General features: G+C 38.1%; 2 protein-coding genes and 1 long non-coding RNA gene across 6 annotated transcripts in view; 1 reads left to right on the forward strand and 2 right to left on the reverse strand.

Moving 5' to 3' along the window:
• Positions 1–1744: 1744 nt before the first annotated feature.
• Positions 1745–5483, reverse strand: LOC105840825 (glutaminyl-peptide cyclotransferase). Of its 3 annotated transcripts, none has more exons than XM_012687905.3 (6): positions 4789–5483; positions 4469–4612; positions 3458–3721; positions 3212–3370; positions 2806–3031; positions 1745–2736 (listed from the first exon to the last, which is right to left on the reverse strand). In XM_012687905.3, the coding sequence occupies exons 1-6, from the start codon at positions 4990–4992 to the stop codon at positions 2582–2584; spliced, it is 1152 nt and encodes a 383-aa protein (XP_012543359.1). In that variant the 5' UTR covers positions 4993–5483; the 3' UTR covers positions 1745–2581. The 3 variants fall into 3 exon arrangements, with proteins under 3 accessions (XP_012543359.1, XP_012543358.1, XP_012543360.1); XM_012687904.3 differs by having other exon boundaries at positions 3212–3373; positions 4789–5470; XM_012687906.3 differs by having other exon boundaries at positions 3212–3373; positions 4469–4664; positions 4789–4956.
• Positions 5484–6386: 903 nt separating this feature from the next.
• The window catches only part of LOC105840823, a 29779-nt gene continuing 13518 nt past the window's right edge, over positions 6387–22647 (reverse strand). The window contains exons 3-7 of one of the 2 annotated variants that reach the window (XM_012687902.3): positions 14147–14257; positions 13311–13448; positions 12936–13033; positions 11819–11984; positions 6387–8554 (exon numbers count right to left, since the gene is read on the reverse strand). In XM_012687902.3, coding sequence (XP_012543356.1) covers positions 8451–8554; positions 11819–11984; positions 12936–13033; positions 13311–13448; positions 14147–14257 — 617 coding nt within the window. In that variant the 3' untranslated portion in view covers positions 6387–8450. Of the gene's footprint in view, positions 8555–11534; positions 11701–11818; positions 11985–12935; positions 13034–13310; positions 13449–14146; positions 14258–22647 lie in introns of both variants that reach the window. The other variant, XM_012687901.3, reaches the window with a different exon arrangement.
• Positions 14441–21145, forward strand: LOC118647931. The gene is made up of 2 exons (XR_004965077.1): positions 14441–15263; positions 18045–21145. It is a non-coding gene; the product is annotated as an uncharacterized LOC118647931 (long non-coding RNA).

Raw genomic sequence — 22647 nt, forward strand, 5'->3', positions numbered from 1 at the left:
ACGTTAACCGCCGCACGGTCGCGCGTAATTAACGCATTCTTCTTGAATGAACGTTGCGCGCTCGATCACGTTTTTACCTTACCACGGTTACGACGCCGCCACGTTATTTACCGTCCGATTCGGCGTGCACTGCGGTGTGGACGCGCGCGTCCGCGCGGCTCTTCGATATATGATACGCCGCCCGCGCACGTCAGTGTCCCTTGTGTCTCGCTCTCTCTCTCTCTCTCTTCGTATTATCCAGCCGCGTCCGGCCGTTTCCCGCCCCGCGCCCGTCACCCGCTCTCTCGCTCCCTCCTTCTTCTTCGGCGATGCTCGTCGCGCTCGAGGGACCGTGCGATGTGTCAGCTCGACGTCGGCGACGACGACTCGACGACTCGACGACTCGACGAGCGTGTACGTATCACCGCCCACGAATACACTGTCCGCTGGGACGCTTCTCCACGGGGATCGTGGGGATCCGATTACGACGGGGCGGCGCCCAGGTTTCGCGGAGCGCCGTTTCACGAAAACGTGCGGTACGCGCGACGGAACGAGGAACAACCATCGAAACGGAGGCGTGCGCGCGCGATCACTCTCTCCACGTCTCGCTCGGCTGTCGGGTCGCGTCGCGTCTGTCTCTCTCGCACGCTCGCCCCGCCGCTGTCGCTCGTGTCGGCGCGTCGGACTTTCCCACCGCGCGACTCCGCTCTCGCTTCGACTCTCGGCCGCGCTCGGCCGCGCTCGGCCGCCCTCGGCCGCCGACGGGCGCGCCCGAACGAACAATGACCTCGATCCGGCGACGCCGCGCCGGCGGCCATATTACCAACCGAGGGAATCAGCGGGACCGAACGAACCTTCTCTCAATCTTTTCGCCGTCGATTGGACTCTTGCTTTGACCCAGCGGGCTACGTTCTGCGTTTTACGACATCCCGACGATATCGATCTCGTGTACGAGCGACGAAAACGAGTGACGTGTAACGAGGCGTCACTCCGGTAGGTGGACGAGTTACTTTTTCTACCTCGTCGCGCTGTTGTTACTTTTTTTTTTTTACTGCTGCGAATCTATCGTTGTATATCTCGACAAGTCGTGTTACTCTCGCGAGGACTAAACCGAGGCGTCCGTCGTACGTCGAATGTTTAGAATATCGAACAGAAAACTGCCCAACGCGATCTTCACTCGCACATGTAGTACGCGAACTCGTTATTCGCGCGCGCCTCGTTGAAGCATTGAGATATCAACGACTTCGTCGGTATCACGACTCTCCCGCCATAATTCCGGTTTTTTCTTTCTAATCCTCTTTTTCTCCTCCGGTAATATCGACTATGTCGCGATTACGTCAAATGTATTTACGGCCTCTGAATAAAATGTACGATCTAATTGCAGCTTCAGGGTAAGCGGCTTTCAAGTAAATTTTAAGAAATATTGTGCTTCGAACGAACCGTCAATCGGTTTCGACATTCGTGTTGGACGTCGCGTACTCGCGTGCGCGTTATCGAGGTAGACGCACGTGAAACGCACGCTCTTGTATTATATTTATTCCGAGCATGTAGCAGGACGGACGTCACGCATTTGAGTCTCCGCGCGATTTCCTGCGTCATAATGTTTTCGACGTCTAAATCACGCCTCAATATTATCGTCGTGAAGGCCAGACACGAAATGAGAAATTTTGTTATATTCGGGAAAAATACGCATTTTCAAAAGCGAAATTTTTTTAGACGTGGGGAATTTTGTGACAACACAAAAAGACAATACCGAACAAAAATATTGCACCTTCTCACATATATCTTACTATGTTTATATACAGAATATAAACGCAGATCTGTTAATTTACAAAAATATATAGAATTTTTGCCTTATCTATAATAATATACATACGGAACGAGCAAAAAGTATTAGTAAAATATACACGAAAAGATACACGAATAAAATGTTGGAATTATGTTTCTTTTTTTTACATAATATGATTCCTTCAATTATTCTACATATAAAAATAGGAAAATCAATAGTTTGATATGAGATATTTAATATTCTATATATAAGAATAAAATTTAAAATATCTCATAAAAATAATTATTGACTTTTTGATAACTCTATCTTAATGCTTTTATATGTAGAATAATTAGAGAAATCATTATTACAAAAGAAATTATTATAATTTCATGCAAAATACAACCATACAATTTCTATATGAAAAAAAAATTTCTCAAATACCTTGTTTCCAAATATTTTACTGGTCCTATACTTTTTGCTTATTCTGTAATATTATAGACCGCGTCTACATAATAAATTAATAATTACGTATAATACAAAATTATACAAATATATCACGTTTTTTCATAAGAAACATTTAGCAAGATGTCCCAAGCGGCAAAAGGTTTCCAAAAAATCGTTTGCAGCTCAATATAAAGAATTCTTTATAAATATTATGATATCTGAAACTTGTAGTTTGTTCGATAGATATGTAATATTCCGCAAATTTAGCATTGTATACTTTAGATATTTCTCCTGATATTACTTGTACATATGTATCCTAGAATTGACGAGTAGAAGCACAGTTAAGTAGTTATTTCTCCAGGATACGTGTGACATTTCTCAATTTTGTTAGACATTTGATAGATGTAAATAAGAAGCGACGAATATCCTGAGTATCTTGTTAATATTCTCTGTAGTCTTTAAATCAATATTGTGTCGATTGTCACCAGATTTGTGCCAAAACGGCGGAAATGGGGTAGGTATTATATGCAAAATAGGCACGTCTGGAAAATAGAAGATGCAATTTACAGTAGAAATCTACATGAAGCAATCTTCTCACGAATAACACTTACCTTTCTTCAAGAAGGGAATGTGATCGTCTTCGATATGCGCCTCGAACGAGTACGGTTGAAAATACCTCTGTTCCGGTCTGCCATATGAATACGACTCGAACTTTCTCATATGAGCTAATTTCTTTTCAATATTGACTAGCAAGGAGTACCATTTCTCAGTGTTTTTAAAGTAATTGTAAAACGTCGGGTCAGGAGCGCCTAGTAAGTCAAGAAGAACCAATATGTCCTGTAAAAAATGTTATATATAATCATTAAAAAATTTCTACAATAATTACATATTTCTAATAACCATGTTATATAAATTTTAAATATTTATGTGGTATGTTATATAGTATTTCTAATGATATATATATATATATATATATATATATATATTGATAACATAACAAACACGATGTATGTATACCATTCTATCCAATTCGGAGAAATTGTTTTTTCCGCCGTAAGTAATTTTTGTATTATGCCATTGTTTAGCTAAGTGTTTAGCACCGTAAATTGAATCGTTCGGACCCCATTCCTCGAACGCTTCTTCTCCATCGAAGAAAATAAACATCAAACTGACGTCCTGCTGAAAAATACAAATATAATATATAGATTTTCCAAAGTTTCGCATGTGCGTGTCATCTATCTCATAATGTTCTTTATGGCTTACTTGTTCAGTCAAGTATTTACTCATGACAGTTGCCAAATTTATCAATTGAGCACATGGCACAGCACTGTCTGTGGCTCCAATAAAGTCTCGCTCCCTCGTGTACTTCGAATCAAAATGACAAGCCAGCGTTAAGTATCTTTTTGCATTAGGATTTAACTTTGTTATTATGTTTTCGAACTTTAGCTTGCCAAATACAGGCGTGTCAGCTTGAAATATGTCCGATTCAACTGTCCAACCCAGATTTTTCATTGACCTTTTGATATACTGCAAAAAAAATATAATTTTTTGCAAGGGTTGTAGATTAGATGTTACGACACTGTAAACTGTGAAATGTTATATTTACATAAACATTTATCGTTATCGTCATGCCTTTTTAAAATAGAATTTTTTTGTAGAGTGATATTTATTACATAAGCTGAATCGCATTATTGTAAATTTAATTTATGGTACAATTATTCATATCATCATTATCAAATATATTACATTTTACATATAAAATAGAAGATAATTGATCTTATAATGTCCAACTAGCAAAAGATTTAATTTTCAGCATCGAGCCTTTCTTATGTTTGTTGTTTCTAAAAGTACTCTATTATTCAAAAAAATTATCTTGCAATTACAGTAAAAATTGTAAATGTGTAAAAATTATCTGAGATAGATAAATGATTAGCAAATTCTGATATACAATATATTGTACTTAATCAACACAATTGACAGAAACAGTAGAATTTACAAATTCGATACATGACAATCAAAATTCTAGCAGATACAAAAAATGGCGATAAATTTTACTTGTGGCATGGAGAAATCGATCTACGTCAACAAAACGTATTTTTTGGTGTAATTACAATTTTTCGCTTTTTTATTACAAATTAAAATTTAACGTACTATTCCGTGAGAGAGGTCCCGCGTAAATCTGAACGGGTTAAACGTTTCTTTCGAGATTCGTTTCCGCGAAAATCGAGATGTATTCGCGCGCGTCGTTTATTCCCGGTCACTCCTTATCCTTACCTCCTTCACCATCGCATGTTCGGGGGTTCCTACGATCCTCACCACACATATGTTATCCAATACCTCATTCAAGTGAGTGACGTTCGCGAGGTCGGACAACGTGGCGACCTGTTCATTCGTCAGCGAGCCGGGCACGTGATAGTACTGGAAATCACGCAATGACTTGTCAGAAAAGGCATCAGCCGGTGACAATAGACTAGAGAAAGCAACAGAATGAGCGATGAGTGATGAAAATAATGAGGAGGCCTTTTTCCCTCCGCGAAGGTGGGGCGTGCTACGAGGGTGCGGTGTTCGTTCGTTCGTTCGTGGGTTTTACATACTTTCTCCCTCGTGAACGGTATCCCGCTCGAGCCATCCCGCTCGGTCGCGTACGGTCGCGCGAAGAACACAGCCAGGAAGAGGACGCATAGCGCGAACATATCCGTGCTCCGTGGCAGTCGCGCGTCGACTGCGAACGCGACGCGTTGCATTAAAAGATGAGGAGTTGCGCTCCGTTCCTCGCGGCTAAGCTCTCCAGTCTCCATACGTACTTTCCATGCTTCCTCTTACTCCCGCAATGACGATCCGCCATACGCCCGTCTCGCTTCGAGAAGGGGCAACACGTTGCGAACATTGTTGTTCTCGCGAGTGCGCAATGGATGGTCGAGGAAACGTTTGCGCGTCTCAACGCGCTGAGAGAGAAGCGGCGTGCCTGGCTGCTAACATCGCGTTGCGTTCGACGATAGAAGTACAAGTTTTATACTGCACTGCCGACGGTGTCGAAGATTCCGCTGAACGATTTTTCTAACAGTCACTGAATGAGTTGTGCTTTATAACGCGAAGTATCTGTTATGGCACGAGCGACAGATGAGAGACAGTATTAGGATTAATTAATCTCATTAGTCACAATAATTGCAACGGATGATGGCTAATATACAGATAATTAGATATTGTGACAGAGTAATTGAGTAATTATCGGATAATATATTAGAAACTGATTAAAAAGAAGACTGTGCCGTGAAAACAAGTGATGTAAAAGAGAGAAAGCACACAACACTGTAAAGAACAAATATTTTAAAAATACAAAATAATATTATAATATTGAGTGTCATTTAAATGAACAAATTTATTCATTTTAATCTCAATATATGACATAAGTTAATTTAGCTTACGATCAGACATAAGATAATATATATGTATATAGTACTAGTATTTAACTGACAAGTTGGACTTAAATAGCATAATTTTAAAAAATTTAAATTAACAATTTTTCGTCACTCTTAAATGTTTACATTTTTTGCATTTTTTCGTAATAACAAATTTTTATTTTAGATTTTTATATATTGCACTCAATTTTGATTCGTACATTTAAGAATATTTTTTGGGCTGCCACCTTTATATGCAATAATGAAAAGAGAAAAAAGGGGACTTGTAAAATAAATTACACAATGTTTAATAAAAATTGCATATTTTGTGATGGCATATTGAAATTTCAACTTTTATTGTAATTCAATCAGTAAGTCAAAACCGACTGTTGGTCAAGTAACACATCGCCACTATGAAACAGCTTATAGTTAGCAATATATTCAGTTTTTAGCTTAATATATGTAGTTTTAACGGTATCTATAAATTAAGGTTAATGACTTTTCGCGGTAATTTCGGGCTTAACGATCTGATACGTTATGAAAATTAAATTCTGCATATTTTACGAAACTATTTCCTGATTTTTATATTTTAACAATTATCATTACATTATAAACGCACAATTAATTAAATAATCCGTACGTGAATTTCTTTCTCATAGAAATCATATGTGATTTATAACTGGATTTTAATATTTAATTATACTGTATAATAAACACCTGCAGTAATGTGAAAATCAAGATTATTTGAGATAGAAGAGAATGGGGGGTGCTAGATACGAATACCAATTAATATATTTAATGTATTGTTATTTATTCTATTATCTAAGATATTATAAATTTCAGTTTTACTTTTTTTATTTTAGTCTTATTATTCATTTCTAAATCTTAGCTTTATCACGCAATTACATAACTATATTTAATTTAATTACATTAAAAATTTTTATATTTTTATAATAAATCAATGAATATAATTTATATTCTTTCACAAAATATTGCTGTTTGCTCGCTTACAAGGAGCAAAAAAATAAACTAGTGAAAAATAAACTACGACGAGAGATAAATTAAAAGGGAAAGTTACATTTGCGTGTATGCGCGCGCGTGCGCGCGCGTGTGTGTGTGTTGTGTATGAAGCAATTTATTTGCATATGGAAATGAAATATGTAAAGAGAGCAAGAGAAAGAGAGGAAAAGAGAGCAATTTGAATTTAGTTTATTTGCTGAGAATATATAAAATTATTGAAATATCTTTCTTTACTTCCTAAACATCTTACATAGAAAGAGATATCGATGTAATGAACCTTACAAAAGTCAACATTATCAAAATCTATATATTAAACGAACTTCGCAAATTCTTCGCGTAACGATCCTCGTAGCACCACATATTATATAAATGTTTTATATTACGTTAGCGGTTAGATTATATACGCCCGAGAAAGTAGCTTTGACATTTTCAAGCCAAATTTTTAATCTAACTAATCGAAATCTAATCGATCTTGCATCATACAAGCACATCGATGGCTAGGAACGATAGATTTTCATTGAAAATACAATTAATATAAAAATTAATATACATAACAATTAATATAAAAACGATTCAAGGAAATAAACTAGCATAACTTCCTTTTAAATCACATTTATATTTTAATTGCGTATCTCAACACTTTCAACTGAAACCTATCGTTCCGCTAGGCTCGAAAGTGTTAAAACCAAGTTTGCGGTGCATAAAAAATTTTTCGTGAAATCGCGAAATTCTTAGTCAGAATATTTATTTAATATTCGGTACTACCAAGGAGGCGAGAGCGTGATGCCGTATTCGCGTCGTTTTTTGCTCTGCTTCGACGACGGTCTCCTCTTCTCTCGAGAGGGGCTTGAGCTTCGATCGCGTTAAATAAATAATAGTAAATGCGCACGGTACGTCAACGCGAGCCAAGCCTCGCAGATCTAATCTCCAATCGACGGTAGTCGAATCAATTATACGTGACTCACGACTGTTTTTGCCGAGTTTCATCGAGGCGAGTTAACGTCCGTTAAATCCGCGGCGGTTTGGGTCGCCCGACCGCATTTTCCGTCGGGCCCTTTCTTTTTGCCGGGGACCGTGATGAATGAATCGGTCGGTATTGCACTCGTTAATGGGAATTCGAGAAAGCTCGTCGGTGAAACCGATTGTCGGAGTCCAATGGAAAACGACGCGCGATGGGTACGCGTATCTCTCACGAGGAGCGCGAATTCGCGTCCAATTGCGATCAGCACGCGCGGGAAGAACGAAGGATGATCGATATCTTACTTATCGAACTGAAAAAAAAAAAAAATACAAAGTAATCTCGTTCCTAAAGTGTAAGTACACGTACATTTTGAGCAACCGTCTCGCGCAAGTCGGACTTCCCAGACAACGCAAACGTTCAAAAGATGGGAGGGGAAAGACGTCCAAAAGACGTTCCTTCCTTCGTTTCTCAAACTCCTTTCGGATTTCTTTCCGGGTTTCATCTTCCGGATCTTCGTGCTGCCTGGGTTCTTGCTCCCGGTCGGATGGAGAGTTAAACGATCGGTCTATCGCGGGAAGAAAAGAGTTTGCATTTTGGGGAATCTCGTGGCGCGTTTTCACAGCTCGCGCAATATCCGGAGCCACGAAATTTTGAATCGGGGGATCAATTTACGCCCGAGGTCGACGGTACGCCATTTCGCTTTGAATCGACTGTTCACGGATCGACCTCGGCGAGTTTTTCGAATTGAGTGTTGAATATTTTTAGTCCTCGTTCTGCCAAAAGTGACAAGCTGACAAGATGAATTTTCGATGTTGGCGACGAGCACTGACGCGCTCGGGACACTTTCTTTCCATCGATGCCGACCGGCCGAGCTCCTTCAGTAGTTGTAGGGCCCATATTGGGAACCGTGATAATACGGCCCCGGATACGCCGCCGGTGCCGGATATCCGGCGTATGCGTACTGCTGTTTCTGCGGGTACACTGTAAACACGAAAAGGAAGATTAGATTTGACTTGTGACTTTCCCGCGTTTTTCTGATAAAAGGAAAAAAAAAAAGGTTTGGTTATCAGGTAAATGGAATAGCTAATGTAATACTTAAACGACATGTGACCTAAATTCTGCTATGGTTAGTTTTATGAAAGGATGAAATATATGTAAGGAACAAACGTTCACTATGACGCGACTAAATGAAGCGATGATTTACTCTTTTATTTCATAGACTACAATGTGTTTTCTCAAGTATACGCTATGTACGTTATGTGTAATGATTATTTGTCTAACATATTGAATGTCAGATCTAATTTTGCTTATCTCTTCGACGATGTCAGAATGAAAATTTCACTATTAAATCCATATTTCGATAAAATATTAATGAATATACACCTCAGATAAAAAAATATGCTTATTTATGCACAATATAAAGTCATGTGGGAGAACAATATTGATTTTCATCAAGAAAGTAATTTAATTATTTTCTTAGTTTCTTTTTTACATTTTGTTTTAATCGTCTTTGCCTGCACATATTCGAGAAATGTATTTACTGTTCCGTAAATTTCTGAGAGACCGATTTGAAGAAAGACTGTATCCGACACCACGATTGGGATACATTTGTTCTTCGTCCTGCGTGGAAATTGAATTCCGGCATCGATCAATTAGCGTATGGGACTGAATGCGCAAACACGGAAATTCTTTTACGGCAAGAGGTCGATGGGTGTACGGGACGGAAAATTAGGCAAGTATGTCGCTTTCGAGCGTCTACTTCTAGATATCACTGGTTTTTCCGTTCTTTTAGTTGAAGAAAAGAACAATTATCTCACACGAATGTTTATTTCCGTGCGTGACCAATTTTCTAAAGTTACTTTCAACATCGGATGACGACTGAGGATCACATTACAGAGATATATCTAAAATTATATTTTACACAAGAAGAGCAATAGAAAGTCATTTTTAAAAAAGAAATTTTATTACGATTAAATTTTTTCGCATGTTTATTTTTTATATAAAGTTTGTGCAAAAAGCACGTAAAAAGTTTTAAAAGGTTTTCTCGATTGTAATAAATTGCAATGTCTTTGTTATTACACATGTTATAAATTTTATAAATAAAACTTCAATCGATAGCAATGGAGCATTTCGATTATAAATAATAGAAATGAGAGAAATGCTCTTATTGAAAGGAATTTTCACAATGTATAAGTTGGATGGAAATTAAACAGAAGGAAAAATATATCAGTGAAAATCACGTGACTTGACGTTGCGTTTTCTTCCTAAAAATTTTGAAATTCTTACGACGTGCAAGTGTATTCTACAACCAGGTATTCGATCATCCAGAGGAGAACTAGAAAGTTTCCTTTAGGATTAGAGCGTGACAGTGCTCCGATCCGTGGCGGAAACAGAGCGTGAGACAAACAAGTAAAAGTCTCGCGAAAATGCATATTAACCGTTATCTTCCATGCGATTATCAGTGCAATTTGATAATCGTTCTGCCTAAATTCGATTAAAATCGATCTCTCAATCATTTTTCAATTATTATCCTCAATAATTGCTTATCGTTAATGGAACGCTATAAACATTCATCATTCTTCTAAGCACGTACTTTTTATCTAATTTCAATAAAAATGCGACATTGCAGGCAGTATTAAGATATCGAGAGCATGGAGGTAAATTTAAATACTCGATCAACTAGTAATTTTTCGCGCGGCTTCGCTCCTCCGATTTATTTAGTTGAGAAAATTGTGTAAAAAATAAAATCTAGAACTCTCGTCGTGCAATTCGCTGCGATTTCAAGTTAGTATTCATCGAACTAGTTTCGCGTGGCCTCATTTCTCGCGTTTACAAATTCTCAAGCGAAAACTAATGTTTTTTTGAAACATTATTACGGACTCTCAACAGTAGAATTAAATATCACTCGAACGGTCTGTAAAGACAGAAAGGAAGAGGAATCGAGATCTTTTTATATACAAGGTATTATATTATTGGGATCGAGTCGTTCGATTTTTGGATGCGTTATGATTAAACAAGCAATTAGATGAATCTCTGTATGTATCGTCATTCAATTAATTCACGAAATTCTCTTTAATTTTGGATGTATATATTATAACGAATATATATTCTCATATCGAATAAGTTAAATTCTAAAATAATGATTATTACTGATATTGTTTCTTCGTAGGTAATCTATAATCAGTATCTATAAAATGATATACCTGATTGTGCTAACAATAATTGTTATGCGTTAATACGGAAGCACTTGAGGTAAACCGTATATAACACGTTATTAGATATTTACAAAAAGTAAGTAAGACTGGGATAACCGTTTAATGGCACCATCTGCTTCCGTGTTGACGCTTCTCCTTCTCAAGTGAATCCAGTTAGTATAATGACGAGATGATCGTTATCCTCGTATCAAGGAACGTGTTCCTTGCGATCAAGCCCGATGATCGTAAACTAAAGTTAGTAGAACACTCGGTGCACGCGGAATCCGACACGCGCGTTATCCCGGGCGATTTCTTCCCCGAGGAAATTGATTGGCATGTATTACAACTTTAGCTACAGCTACAAAAAAAAAAAAAATGCGCGAGAAACAGTCTCGACGTTTCGTCGAATGTTTTAAACGGTTGATATCAGCTACTACTTGAAACTAGAATTTATAATTATCGATTTGATTGGCTTAAGCCACCTCTTTCTTATAAATTTCTTATAGATAAATACATATATATTACAAATAAATATAACAATCTGTCAACAATTTATATTATATTGCAATAATATCGATGATACATTCAATGAGTATGTGAATAGAGATTCGACATCGGCCTGTCCGAGTTTTCGGATGTTGTGTTACGTCCGTTAGGAGACGCGACGAATAAGAAATCGAAGTAATCGCCGGTTGTCGGATATCACCGTCAGTCGGATATTACCGCGTGCGCATAGTGGGCAAAAGCAATAGGTGTTAAATATGTACCAGGCATGAGGTACTGCATGTTCATCGCCTCCTCGCGCATTCTCTCGCCCCTCAAGCAAATCGCCGCGGCGCTAAACAAGATCGCGCTGACCAACGACCAACCGACGCCGACCCAAGCGACCACGTACGACCAGTCGTACGAGATTAGCGAGTTGTCCTTCAGGACCTAGGACAGTTTTGCCCCAACGTGCCGTGCCGTGCCGTGCCGCGCCGGGCGTATATAACAAACAAAAAGAAGAGATACGGGGCGCGTTAGTTTGGCCGTTTCATGGTTATCGTGTCACCTGGCATGATGTACTGAATGTTTTGGGCCTGCTCGCGGGCACGCTCCCTTCTCAGGCAAGATGCCGCGATCAGGAATAGCGTCATTGCGCCCAGACACGTAGCCACTCCCAGCCAGGCAAGGTAAAACGACCAATCGTACCACTGCGCCGTGTTGTCCCTTAAAACCTGCGGGTCAAAATTCGATCAAAATCCGCTGCGCACGATTACGCCTGCCACCTCGGTCACGTGGACATATACTGCGATCGGGTTGTCTGGAAGAATCTCTTCGTGATACAAAATAAGCCAAGTTGTTCTTTATATGTCTAACATACAACCAGCTCAATTATGTTGTCAGTCAGAAAATTTTGATTCCGTGTATATAGTAGAGTATTAATCCTAATCCTAATATGCCTGTGGTAAAATAAACCCCACTGGTTTTTGGCTTTCGTTTTAGACTTAGTTTTTTGCTTAGCTTTATGAATTTTTTTCACTGTTTTAAAATTTATATTGCCCCAAAATAACTTTTGGTCATTATTTTTAGAAGTTTGAAGAATGTTAAAAGTTTTTTTTAACATTCAAAACAGCAAAAATGTTTGATAATATATGAGTAATAACCATTTAAAGAGGCTGAGGTGTATTACATCCCTTGTGTAGAATATCAAATTATTTGATAGTGTGTAGGATTAGGGTTAAGAATGCCCTTCTGGAAATTATTAATAACTTTTTAAATAATTGTTAAAATCTCCGTATTTTTTTCGCTTATTTTGCATCTCTAGATATGGCTTCTTAATTAATCACATTAATCAATTGCAATTGACATTTAAAAAACTATAATATTACGTTTTTAAAAACATTTTTATAAATTACATTTTTTTCGCCTATTTTGCCCTTCCAGCAATGACATATTAATCGATTAAACATTAATCAGTTGCAATTGACATTTGAAAATTCAAGCAAATAATTCAGAGACTTAGAATAAAGTAAAATCAAGCTGAAACAATTTGTAAGCAAACAATATTAACATATCGTATAAATTTCTAGTCTATGATACGATTGATGTAACAATCAATAACGACTTTAACATTTTATAGAGTATTTTGTTTACACTGATAGAATTTAGAAAAATTGAGTACTTACGTTACTCCATTGTTGATAATATTCCTCCCCGACAATTTTTTCTTTTTCATAATATTCGACGCCGTGCCAGAGACCCATACCGCCAGCACTCAGTAGACCTGTAGATATATTCCAGTAATGTTATATTTTATATGTATAAATAATTTTTATAAATATTCGCGAATTCATGGTTTAGCTTATTCTTCTTGAACGATCGCTATCTATAAACTTTCCCTGGAGTCTTATTTAAATCATTTATTTATTTCTAAAAAGCTTTACTTTGTTCATAAATAAACTTTTGCATTACTCGAAATTATCCGTTCAGAAGCATCTAATTCGCGAAAAGCAAAACGGAAGAGATCTCTGTAAAAATATCTCATCAAAAAGTATACTGACAGGCGAATAACATCAGAATTGCCGTGGCTGTGATATTCCCTGGTGATCTTCTCCAGCAGCCCACTACTCCTGTCCAGAATGCCGAAAATATCGCGAGAAAGCCGACCATGAATAGAGCTATCACGGATCTTCCCATATCTGCGACAATGAAATAAAAAAAGGTCAAACGTATTACGTTACTTGCTGTTATGATAAAAAAACTTTGTGTCTTCTGTTTTCACATTAGCGATAAATTTATTATAAATATTTTTATAAAGCTGTATATGTTTTTTTCCAAGTCGTTTGCTATTATACATGCCACGTAAGTCGTCAGCGAACAACTTTCCATTCCCGTCGCTTTGGATAGCAGCGTGACCGAATTCTAAAGCATCTATAATATTATTTGTATCTGTATAAGAAATACAATTGTACTGTCTAACGTGTACGATCAACTCTTGCTATCTCTCACCTTTCGGCATAAAACAAGGTATAAATGTATAAGGACGGTTCATTAAGTATTTTACATACAATAATTTTAATTTTTTACATAAAGTTGAGTTTATAAAAATTTTTTTTAATTGTGATATACATGATTCATAAATTTTTATCATAAGCCTCTATTTATAAATGTTTTATTTTAAACAGAATTAATCTTATTAATATTTATAATATTAATAAGATTATATTGTCTTAACGATATTCTAAAAATTAGTAAATGAAGAAACAAACTATAAATTGAATGTAGGTTCAGTTTTAAAAAAAGATCGAATATACATAAATTTTTTCATATAAAAAGTTGAATTGATTGCTGATCATCAGTTCAGTGAAAGAAATTTGTTTGATCGCGCCATACTTACGTAATCGTGCCATTGCGTCGTCAGAGAAGCCCCTCGTTTGATTTTCTTCATCGGGAATGAAATAGTCAATATTCATGCAATGCGTCTCCACAGGACTCAAATAAGTCTCGACTGCAATCATAAAAAAAGCAATCATGACAGAATATAAGAAATTGATATAAACGCGCGTTACAAACAAATAAAATGGATTGCAAACTGTAATCTTTTTATTTGCTTGAAACTTCTTTTACAATAAAGAGAAAATTTATGCTCTTCAGTTTTTATTATTTTGTAAGGCTTATTAATATTTTTATTTACTGTAATACCTAGTAATATATTTTCTTTCTAAAACATTGTGAATTCGCGAATTGCCTTTGCCAATTATGAGGAGCAAGAAACGTTTTACCAAGAGGTGCATACTCTACACTTAATTGGCTAATTATCACCGACGTTCTCATTTCACCGACCGCAAGACGTGCGAGTCAACGTTCATCTAATGGCTGATTACGACATCGAGAATCGAGGTGCACTGTATTCTAAAGCGTGACAGATGTAGAATCTTGGCGAACCGCGAAATACATTTTACACCTGCGAAAACATGACAATAAGACAAATATCGAGGAAATTCATATAACATGAAAGAAGCTTTTCGTTGAATACAGAATTATTATGATTCGTCATTAAATCACATAAGAAAATTTAAAACAGTAATAGGAAAATTCAGATATTTTTTAATCAGCGTGAGAATTTGCAGTGTCCTTTTGTTTCGTCAACTTCTTTCGCAAAAATATGTATGTACATTTCGAAGATACATTTCGAGAATATCCGCGTGTACACAGAATATCTCAAGAATCTCCCAGTACGATTTCCTGCAGATAATATATGATGAGCGGGGCAGAGTGCTGATCATATCCGTTTATTCTTTCGTTGCAGGCGGAGAAGGCGCGAGGGAGAATCCTCGAGGACGCGTCCATTAGATATCTCTGATATCTCCCCTCCTTGGAAGAGATCGTGTTCCGTGAGGAATTTACTACTGGGATTTATCAATGCCTCGTGATCCCACAGCCCCAGCCGCGTCAACGGGCGCGCGCGCCTCGAGAAGCATGCGACCCAGAATGCAGCGGGCGCGAAGTGTGCGGTATGCTTTTACCTGCTTATACACCCCGCGGGGGGAAGGGGGAGGAAATTCGCGCGCTCGGTCCTTCGGCTCCTTTGCAACGGTACTCCCTCGGCGAATCCTAATCCACGAAACGTCACCTTAGCACGTAGGAAAAACGTGTAAAACAGCTTTTATGTGCCCTTTCTTTGGCGAACGCAAGGATGTTCTGCCTGAGAAGCTAGACAATCGCAGTGGCATGGTCCGACCGAAACGAATTATCTCGGAAAGTCTTCGATCAATCGGATCATTGCTAATGAGATTCAGGCGGGACCACCTAAGAAGAGTAATTGTTTTTTTTTTTTTTTTCGAAACTGCTTGAGAAACTCGAGATGAAACTTTTGCAGTTCCTTAGGCATTGTGCATTTGTTTTCAATTACAGATTCGTTTCTCTCGTGTTTTTCCTTCGATAGTTGATTATCGTTTTTGTTTAGTTGAAATTGAGTGAAAGTCTTTCGTTGCAGAAAAAACCTGCTGACGCTAACCGAACAGAATGACGTCTTCGACTAATTTGAGTTTTTTAAATTATTATGATTTCACGCTTCAATTCTCCAATTTTATTAATATTTTATTAATTATTTTTGCGAAAAGTCTTGCATTTTTAAAAATATTCAGAACAGTTATGACCAGTTGCACGTTCTCATTAAAAATGTCTCCAAACCCTTAGAAAAATGTAATACTGAGCAGTATTAAATTGGCTAGTAATTACTTATTTTAAGCATTAAAAGTACTAACAAAGTTGTTGCTTCTAATACTTAAAATGAGTATTAGCTGGTCAATTTAATTAATATTGTCCGGTATTACATTTTTATAAGGAAACTTCATAAGGGTGGATTTTTTTTTCTATCCAAAGCGTATTTACGTACACCGTAAAATATATCAGAGCCGCAGAAATTGTTGGACCAATTCGCGACGCGAAATTTCCCTGTAGGACCGGAAGTGAGTTTTTCCCCGGAGGAGGAAGCCCGCCTCCGCAGGGCGACGTACCGTTCGTCGAGATACTTGAGATTCAGGTGATGACGGTGGACGGCGGTGCCGCGCGGCCGTTTTTCCTCGACCCCTACTTCGAATCTAGTTTCGTCTAAACGAAACAAGGCGCCATGCCAAGATCGTTGACTCGCGCCTAACTGTACACGCGTTACACTCCTCGCCATTCCGGAAGAAGAGTCGTCGGCGACGGTGGCGCGATGCCGAGCGACCGGCTGGTCCTCCTCGTACTTTTCATCGCGCGCATCGCGTCGTGCGGTATACGTACGATACCAAGGGGGCAGATAAAAGCCACCGGACCGGTCGTTGACTGGTTTCTTCGAATTTTTCACGTGTGCACTCGTAACCGTAAGCGCTGACCTCGATTTTCGGCGCTGGTTGACGCGACACCGGTCACGGGTACACGGGAGCAAGATCATCCGAAATCTCACGTAGATAAAAAAGATACCTTAAAGTGTGCACTTGATCCGTAGATATACACTAAAATATAGGGGCAAGGGACAGGAATAGAATATATTTCTAAAACATAGAATATGCTCGATATGATCAATTCTTATTCATATACTATATGTCTTATTTGTCAGACATTAATATAAAATAAACAGTTTCTTAAAGTAATGAATAGAATAATTAATTAATACAAGAGGAGATCTTATAAATGTTTCTGAGCATCGAAATCTGCTAGTAACTGTGTTTCAAGACTGACAAAGGTATTGGCGCGCAGTTGTATGAGCTAGAAATACTAAAAATTCGCAGAAAAATTATTACCCAGCACCAAGATCCGTCATAGATCGAATAGGCAATCTAACCTTTAGCTTAATTGTATTTGTAATAACATTTATCGATTGAATATTTATCTTATTATTGAAACTGTCTATTGTGTACTAGTTAATGTACTAGCTAATGAATAATTAATCATACTGATTTTGTTTATAGCAAGAAAATATATATTTACTTTTCCCAAAAGAAAACAGCACATGTGAATAAATTCTTTGTATAGCTATTCAGAATTAAAAATATCATAATTGCATACAAAATATTGATATGTTCGAAATACGCAAAAAAAAGGATTTTTTTCCAATTGACTTTTAATTCTTCACTCAACATATATGTCGAGATCGCGAGATCAACTGCGGCGGATTTGTTTCTTTCCGATGCAAAAGGTCAAGCGCCCAATCACGCGGCCCTCATAAATCTAAGTCGCCGGAAGCGGATTGCCGGAAGAAAACGGCACGCCGAAACCGATAAGGTGTCGCGTCCTCGGACGCGAATACGGTCGGCGAACGGTACCGCGATGTATACGAGCGATGCATCGATCATTTCGATTGTTTTCCGGCCGAGCGGGACAAGAACGAACGCGGAGGAGAGCCTTTTACGCGCGCTCTCGCCCGGCGAGATTTCTTCGCTCTCTTCGGGGCAGATCGGCCGCGGATCGGCCGGTCGATAGAATCGATTCTCACCGATCCGGCCTCGATACGCTCGCCTTTCCTCGCCCGTTTCTTCTGGTCCCACGATACCTACCTGCCGAACAGGTATACCACGTACCGGCGCCGCGCGAGCGTATTTTCGTTCGCGCACCCGATGAGAAAGCATTGTTTCCGACGACGCTTTGTCGGATCGTCGCTCGCGTCTTATCGGAGTCGGATCGTCCGGGTCCTGATCGTTAATCCTGGTGCGTCGTCTACCGTGACTATTCATCTGGGATTAGTTCGGCGCGTTCTTCCGAGGACGGCGGTTATGTGGGATAATGAGAGAGATTACTCTTATGTTGTTAAGCTAATGGAGAGACGAGGCGACACACGTCACTTTAGCAGGACTGGTACCCGTTGTGAGAAAACCGTTGCTTTACGAGCCTGACATCCTGACCGTCCGGATTTTGGGACGGCAATTTCACCTGTCGTCCGCAATTTTTCACGAAATTTTGCGCACGTAAAGTACTCGTCATAAAAGAAACTAATATGTCTTACGTGTTACTTATCCATTACGCGTCTTGTCCAATGGCATATCATATCACAGACAGGAAAAATGCACGTAGAAAAATTTCAACATTAGTTTCATTCTAAAATGTAATATGATATATTGCGTTACAAGACTAAATTTAATTTTGGAATTAATTTTAAATGTAATTATTGTAACATATAGTAATCTTTAAAAAATTGACACCTAAAATTAAGTGTTTACATATTTGTGGTTAGACAAAATCATCTTAGCACAATTATTATTGGATACATTTCAGAAATTAATTTTGTAATTATTGTAAAAACTATTTCAGCATAAAATTACAATTGTTATTCAAGCATTCTCAAATGAAAATTTCATAAAGAAGTTTAAACTGGCATGCATGAAACATACATACTATTTAAATATCATTTGTAAATATTTGATAAATAACTGAATAAACAGATTTACAAATTATAATTATAAAATTCCTTTGTAGCGAAAGATATGCATTTTTCTTCTGCAAAATATAACAATTACCGCGAAAGTTTCCCACCTGAGACCTTAATATTTGAATATCTTTTTCATTTTGTTGAATATGATTTCCTTCTCTCTTGTCAGCTTCCTACATCTTAATTTCTATAATTAATTTCTTAATTCTATCCATACTTGCTAATGACGTTCATTAAATCGCCCGTTCATTAAATCACTCTTCTCTATTAATCTACGCTGGTAATATTTTTATCTTTTCGTTACATTCAAATCTTATTCAAACGCGTCGGGGAACTTAGTCTCAATAATTGCTTCATTCATTTTTAATTGATCCTATCTCGAGAAGTCTCGTCCGTAACACGTGACATCGACACACTTTCCTCGCGTTCACCTCGGAATTTTAGCCGAGCGCTAACCCGCCGTCGCTTCCACCCCACGACGGCGACGGGTTAGCGCTATTGTGCGAACAACAATGGATTTTATTTGAGCTCCCTAAATGTATGCACGGCCCGCATCCACACGGCTAGCCATGGGTACGTTTTCACTTCGCGTAGCGCGGCGGCGGCGCGTTTTCCCTTCCCGTTCGAAGAATGCGCAACTTGAAACTTCCGGGAGAACTGGAATCACCTGTGCCGCGTACATCGGACTCGCGCGAAAAGTATACTCGCACGCATATCTTTCTCTTCTTTCCTTCTTTTCCTTTTTCTCTTCCCTTGAGCCCTCGAGATCTCGAGAGTCAAACTCCGTTTGTGCAACGTCTTAAAAAAAATCTAATTTCAAATCTCGATTTCGCGTGATGCCTCATCAGACGAACGTTCAGCGTAATACGATAGATTTAAAAAGCTAATCCTGGAACGTCTGCATGGTTCTAAAAATAGAAATTACTTCAGACGGCTTCCACAACTTCCGGGACCGAAGAGCGAAATATGCTGCTTTGCACATTCATAGTTACACATTTTTTTTTTATTAGAGCGTAATATAAAATTGGGTCTTATTACGTCACGTATACAATGTCATGTTGTTACATCTTCTACTTTTCGTTTCTTCGCGTAACATGGCACGGCGCGCAGATAGAGAGTCCGTTTATTTATAATTTTTTTTTTCACTCATTGTCAGTCAAACCGATCTGCGATTACGACACAATTCGATCGTATCGCCATGCACGTCGTCCACTGACGTTGACGCTCGCATAGTAATCTTTGATTATTACGTTGTGGAATGAATATTGCGTGATTGTCGAGGCATGCAAAAGTCGATTTCACGAATTTTATGACGTAAAAGAATGAGGCGCGTTGTCGCGATCCGTTTTTTTTTTTAAGGATTTTCGTCCACATGCGTTTCAAAAGATAACACGACATATTTTAAATCTGAAACGTTACTCGCTATAAATTATGTGAATTTTAAGATCAGAGTTCAATTCTCTCGATGCTGATTGACTTTAATCATAATTCAATTATCTTTCTTTGTTTAAAAACAGAATTTGACATCAGGTAAAGTTAAGCTACAATTAAAGTTAATGGACATCGAAGGGACCGATCCTTAGAGATCCATTTAAATAGATAGTTTTAATATCTTAATTTATACTTTATGACCTAGATTTGTTTCGGAATTCACTTAATCGGCACATTCTTCCTGCGATGAATATCGAAGCCATTACACGAGATTAAGACTATAATCGGGTTAATAGCGTTTATTACGGATTTAATTACATTGGCTCTGTAATTTTAAATTATGTATCAAATTATGTATCATTGCGCCTGATTACGTACGACAACGCTTACGTACATCATCGCAGTTACGTATCTTATTTCTAATTGGTTTAATTGTCTACAAAGACATAAACCAATCATTACTGAGTTGCCTCACTTGTTATCCTAAAAATACGGTGATACCTCGCTGAACATTGGTATACGACATATACCATGCGTCATTACCGTAGAAAGTTTCTAATTGGAAAGGCGTTCCAAGCCATAGAGCGTTATACACACGATGCGAAATTACGCACGGAGAGTAGGATTCGATCGCATCCTTGTGCGTAACACGCGTGCTTTCATTCCGGGTTTAAATGGCTGGATTTGAGGACCCTGAATTATTCGCCCTTTCCCTTTTTAAAAGATGGCGCTAATTCTACCGCGTTTCTCTTTTTTGCCGGTGCATTATAATATTTCAGAGTATTTAAACTTTTATCCACTTAATACGAACTTTTGAGAAGTGGCCTTCGCTCTGGGGAAAGAGATTACTAAAAATTATACGGATAAAAATTTGCATTTATATCCCAACTTTCGAGGAAACTTCGTCCTCTTTGCTCACAGTCGACCGAAGCGCGGCTTGTGTTTCCAAGGCATTAACACGCGATCGATCGGCACGTCGTCGCGTCGGCTGTTTCGCAACGACCGCGATCGCAACGGTCCACTTACGATGTGCGTTCCGAAAGAAGAAAAAAAAAAGGCTACCAGTCCCCTCGAACCTCGGCGAGTCTTATCGTCCATTAAGTAATTTAAGACGCGAGGATTCCTCGCGGTCGATACCGCAGTAAAAACTTGGCGCAAGTTGATTCGAAGGCAGAATTCCGTATATATTTCCGTCATTACTTAGGCATTTCATTCGAAATGGCGTCTGGAAAACCGCGACGCGGTCGTTCACATGACATTTTTGTTGTTGCCGTGTCGTAAACAGCCTACCGGATGTACCCGATGTGCGTTGCTCTGAATTCGCTTTAACTTTTTTTAAAATACATTTCCTAGTCGCCAATAAAGCCATTCGATGATAATGTATTACGTACATAGGTAATTTGCCGAGAGATCTGTTTAACACTCTGCGCACGGAGTTTTGTCCGGCGAATTTCTTTTCTTTGGAAAACTAAGAGCGATTAATTATAACATTTATATTACAATTTTTTATAATGAATAACTATATAAATACAATTTCTTTTGCAAGATGTTAAATTATATGAATTATCGAAGAATTTCTTTATACTTGTAAGAGTAATGATCCAACGTGTGTGGATGTTGAAAAACAATGCGTGTATTATAAAGTGTTAACAGTTTGAAGGCAGATGCTTCAACTTCAAAGATAGAGTGGTGCTTTAATATCTTAATATTTTTTCCGAGGTATTTGCCTCTCAGTAAAAGAAAGAAAGTCGTTGGTCGCATTTACGATCAATTATATTGATATTTCTCATACGAAAACATAACGCTCGGCTACGGTGATGAATCCTGGGATGAGAAAGCGCCGCGATACATCGCTATCCGTCTATCCGGTGAAAATGCACCTTTCTCCAAAGATTGTGCGCGTCTGCGCGGTCGATTATAAACTGTTAACCTATTACGTGGGGATCGGATAACCTACGACATTACGAGATCGTAACGTAGAAAGTTTCCTAAAGGCCGCGCGTAAGGGGTGTCGTTGAACGAGGAACTCGGGTAGGGGGGGGGGGGGATTTATCGATCTTAAATCGCGAGTGTTATCGCGGATGTTGATCGAAGATGCATAAGACTCGATTCTTTCTATTAATCGTAATTATATAACTACGCTAACATGTACTATAAAAATAACCATCTAATTAAATAATTAAATATTACAAGCAATTTTAAAATTGCACTATAAAAAGTTTGTGTAGAGCTACACAAACAGCTATCCACTATAATAGTTGTAAATTTTTGTGCGTTTATAATTTTGCATGACAGAAATAAAAATAATTTAATTTGTAATAATCTGTTTACAATGCATACACAAGTCTAAAAAAAATTGAAAAATTATTGCAAAATTTATATACAAAATTACATACCCATAAAAATCTGCAACTATTATAGTGGGTCACAAAATTACCCACTATCACAGTTGTAATTTTACACAAATTTTTTGTAGTGTGTTTCGCAATAAATTCACGACATCGAAATATTGGATGATAAAATACCAAGAAATGATTGATTTTAATGGCAAATAATTG

Source organism: Monomorium pharaonis, chromosome 11 (assembly GCF_013373865.1).
Source record: "Monomorium pharaonis isolate MP-MQ-018 chromosome 11, ASM1337386v2, whole genome shotgun sequence".
Lineage (NCBI taxonomy): Eukaryota > Metazoa > Arthropoda > Insecta > Hymenoptera > Formicidae > Monomorium > Monomorium pharaonis.

Excerpts from the sequence above, each read along its gene's own strand:
- LOC105840825 (XM_012687904.3), bottom strand. The coding sequence starts at position 4,992 with ATGGAGACTGGAGAGCTTAGCCGCGAGGAACGGAGCGCAACTCCTCAT. Across the intron at positions 3,722-4,468 it reads AACATGCGATGGTGAAGGAG|TATATCAAAAGGTCAATGAA; the intron begins GTAAGGATAAGG and ends TTTTTTTTGCAG. Across the intron at positions 2,737-2,805 it reads CATTCCCTTCTTGAAGAAAG|ACGTGCCTATTTTGCATATA; the intron begins GTAAGTGTTATT and ends TCTATTTTCCAG.